Source organism: Limulus polyphemus, unplaced genomic scaffold, assembly GCF_000517525.1.
Source record: "Limulus polyphemus unplaced genomic scaffold, Limulus_polyphemus-2.1.2 Scaffold777, whole genome shotgun sequence".
Classification (NCBI taxonomy): Eukaryota; Metazoa; Arthropoda; class Merostomata; order Xiphosura; family Limulidae; genus Limulus; species Limulus polyphemus.
Window position 1 is genome coordinate 5,833 of NW_013666387.1, and position 4,317 is coordinate 10,149.

General features: G+C 30.2%; 1 protein-coding gene across 1 annotated transcript in view; it reads right to left on the bottom strand.

Annotated features, from left to right (window-relative positions):
- Positions 1 to 4,317, bottom strand: part of LOC106460474 (trimethyllysine dioxygenase, mitochondrial-like) — a gene marked incomplete at its 3' end in the record, with an annotated part of 22,005 nt that overhangs the window by 4,126 nt on the left and 13,562 nt on the right. Inside the window, exons 4-5 of the mRNA XM_022387212.1 lie at positions 2,937 to 3,118; positions 609 to 814 (exon numbers count right to left, since the gene is read on the bottom strand). Coding sequence (XP_022242920.1) covers positions 609 to 814; positions 2,937 to 3,118 — 388 coding nt within the window. The remainder of the gene's footprint in view (positions 1 to 608; positions 815 to 2,936; positions 3,119 to 4,317) is intronic.

Consider the following 4,317-nt stretch of genomic DNA (forward strand, 5'->3'; position numbering starts at 1 on the left):
TTACATTTAAATGTAATAATGAATGAATACAAAAATATGAAAAAAAATTAAATTAAAATGTTTAAAAGTGAAATTAGACAACCATTGCCAACACTAGTCTTTCTTCCCAGAACATAAATGATGTGATATGACCATTATTTGTAGCTTTATACAGAAAATCACAAATAGATTAAGTGACCCAGCTATAAATCATATGGAAAAAATGGTTTCAGTGAGAAGAAAAAACACAAAAAACTCTTCAATCTTCCCATGCTGGATGACTCAATATGACAATGGAAGTTATCTTTTATTTCCCAGATGGAAGGAAGAAAAACTTCCACCCACTGGTTGTTCTGTAAAGCTAGCAGCATCTGCTAAATAAAAAGATATAATTAACACTCAAAATGAAGTTGTTTTCTGGAATTAAAATAATTTCACTCAATAATGGGAAAGATAATACTGTAAATGAAACTTTGAAGACAAAAAACACAAAAGAAAAATGTTGGTATCTTCTTCGTAGTAACACTGTGTCAAACCTAATTAACACTGTCTTGAGACGATGTAATCAATGAGTCCTTAGATCTTCCTAGCTGAAAATTCTTCTCAGGAATATCTAGTTAGAAACTCACTTCTCAGAATAGCAACTCCATATTTGTAGATCATCTCCAGCCAGGCATGTAGGCCATCACCTGTCTCCATCATCTCTTTATAAGAAATTTCAGGCATGTTCCTCCATATTGAAACACGATCCCACACTTCCAGTGGAGGGAGTTTAACTTGATCCTTCTCATTATGGAAGGTTTCCATGGTAAAACATCTGCCGTATTTATACAGCCTACACAATACAATGGATGAAAAAGTTACACGGCCAGGAAGGCAGTACAGCATAGTTTCTCAGCCTACCTGGCACTAGCACTTGACCACATTTTAAATAAACTACAGATACAGCTTCTAAGGTTTAAAAACTAAAGCTAAGTATGTTTCTAGCTATTAAAATGCAAAAATTCAGCTTTATTTCCTAGATTTATCTAATAACTATTTCCTACTTGCAGTTAATTCTGTAATATTCAACTAATGATAACAATAAACAGTGAAAATGCTTCATATCATTTGATAAGGTAATCTACAGATATAATTACAATCTTGAAATAAATTTCAATAACAACCACAATAAAATTTCTGTTTATACTGTGTATGTAAGTCTTTTTTTTTAATGCTGAAAAATGAACCATAAACTCCAGAACAAGTTTATATTTATTTCACTCAGTGTTTTATTTCTACAACTTTTATAAACTTCTTTGAAATAAATGTAACCTTATTCTCGAGTTAATGATTGTTTTTCATGAAAAAAAAATATCGAAGTTACACCAACCAGCACTTCATAATATGAAGTTATTATTATTTTTAAAAAAATCAAGGCTTTTAATACTTAAGATAATGCTTTCTAAATGAGCAAAAATCAGTAGGTCAGAATAATCATTTCACAATTCAAGCACAAGGCCTAATTATATGCAAGCTGTGTGTTTTCAATTATCCATTATTGTGTCATACCACACTTTATGTTCAGAGTAAGAACTGCATTTTTAAAAACAAAACAAAACTGTATGCTCCAAGACTACATCTTCAGTTTGCTGTAATACATTATATCTAACACTAAATACAGGTCTTTACCCTTAATATAAATAGTGTTGAGCATAATGCAGTATCTATCCCTTCACAAATGATCTACTTCTAAGAAATTAACTTAAGGAGTCTTTCATACAACTTTTACATAATTTTGGTTTTAAAATTGTTATATTTTGCTGTTAATTAAATGAAAAAAAAATCACATTGTAAAAACCTTGCATTATCCAACGATACAAGACAAAAAAAAGCATTCAATAAAGAGAAAAACTTATGATAACTAAAATAAAAAAATGCAAGTAAACAAATTTTTCATGCATTTTGTTTTAACTCCATACATTCAAGGTACTAGTAACATTTCTTGAAAATAAAACTTACATTGGACATCACCTGTATTACATTTTTACTCATTCAATCATTTATGCCCACTAATTTCATTTAGTACTGTGATGAAGAATATGTGTCTTATTCCAAGACAAACTGATGAAGAATATGTGTCTTAATCCAAGACAACCTATTGAGTTTTTTTTTTATTTGTAAAAAATGTTTTTATTTTAATAATTCAAATCCAAATGTTAATTTATGGGTACATAACTGCTGAATTTAAAATTTTATATCTTATATGAAAAGTTATAAGATTGATAAAGAGAAATGTGATGATATCCCAAGGTTACAAGTAACTAAACAAAATGGAAGCAATTGATTTACTGGAATGGACAAAACAAATTCAGTATTCTTAAGGAGTTTTTCTGTATAAATGTACAGAAACTTAAGCAAGACCAGTCTTATTCCAGTATTTTCATGTCTGTAATTTTTCTGCCCGGTCTTAATTTTCTAAAAAGTGTCTTGCTTTCCTTATTGAATATTACAAAGGCCAAATTTTTGTATGTATTTACCCCCCCCCACCCCACACACACACACTTCAATATATATATATATTTGGACTTGTCAATAAAAACATGAACAAAATATATTTTATTTAATAATGCAAACACAAATAACTAAAGTTACAGATTTCCAAACTAAAGTGATCTTGAGAAAAATCCCCATCTCCCCCCCTTCTTCCATATATATTACCATTACACCTTATTTTTGTAAAATAAAATCAAGCATAAACGGTATAAAACTAAAAGTATTGCCTACATTATGTATTATTCTCATAAGAAAAACAAGAATAAAAGAAAATTGCAAACTTTTCATTTTAATTACAAATGCTGAAGTATTTTCAGTAACATTACCCCTCTAACTTTATTGAAAATCAAATTGTTCATTATAAATTAGAACAGAAAAAGGCATATTATAAAAACTACACTGCCACAGGTGTAAGCACTTACCAGTGAGACTCATATACACTAACATGTTCCTTCTGATTTTCCTTCCATGTTACCTCCAGTTGGCCATCTTCATTCACCTGGAAAGACTTGGGTGAGATGTTGACATCCAGTTCAGCAGTATCTACTAGCTTTTGCTTGCTATCAGGGTGGATGCAGGAAGAACAGTGGCAATTGTCTCTAAGCTAGAAATAAAAAAAGAGCTTTATTAGAATCAGAGTTACACTGAGTGTGAACATGTCTTTGTAATATATTTTGTTTTTAATTAAAGGAAGAATTAGAAAACTTAAACAAAAAAAATGTGTATTATTCAATAAAGTTCCTGGATAACATAACTTTTTTTTCACATAAACATGCTATCATGTTTGCTAACAAACCCTTGCCTGCATGCAGTATATTTTCAATAAACCTGAAAAATTCTCTAGAAGATCATGTTTCTTGAATTTGTCAAAAGTTCTAACATTTTGCAGAAATTTCGTTTTTCACTTCAGTCCTAAGTCTCAGTAAAGTCACTGCAATAAATTCAGAAAATTAAAGAACAACCTTCAGCCTTAACTACTACTACTGACTTTTTCCTTGTCAGTCAAACTATGAAGTGTTAACAAATAATCTGAGAATAGTTTGATAAAGGGTAATTTCTAAACATTCTAGAGGAAATCAAGCATATTTCAATCTCTTAAGATAAAAAAAAAACCTTCTAACTATGAGTATGACCACCATACTAAGCTGTGATCAATGAAAATTGATGGCTTATATGTTTGGATAGTTCAGTGGTAACGCAATGGCCTTGACAGCCAGAGGACCTGTGTTCAAAACCCAGAATATCTTTTTTCACTTATAGGCTTTTCATATAAAAGTTAATGTTAAAAATAATTTTCAGTCTGGAAATTTTTTCAGCAAACTTTAATTAGAACTAGCCATATTTATTTGCTTTCAGTGCAGAGATTTGTACTTCTTTCAGTTACATGTACTTGCCATAGGATATCTATTATATGCCAGTCACTTCCTTATATTAACCTGCATTTTAGCTTAGATACATAGATGACGTTTTTGTAGTTTTACTTGTCAGGATGGATAAACAAAGTTCCTCCAGCACATAAACAATCCACACAAAAATATACAATTCACAGTTGAAAATGAAAATAGCAACACAATAAATTTTTTAAACTTTAACATCACACAAACACCCCAAGGCTTCACCATTAAAATTCATACATAAAAAGACATATAGCAGAATTCACATAAACTGGTTTCCTAATCCTGTAATCTACCAGAAGCTAGGTCCTCAAAAAAGCCTCCTAAAGGTAGCATTCACTATATACACTGAGTGTTCACAAGTAAATAGACACCTAATTTTTCGTCATTTAACTGATTTATGCTAACT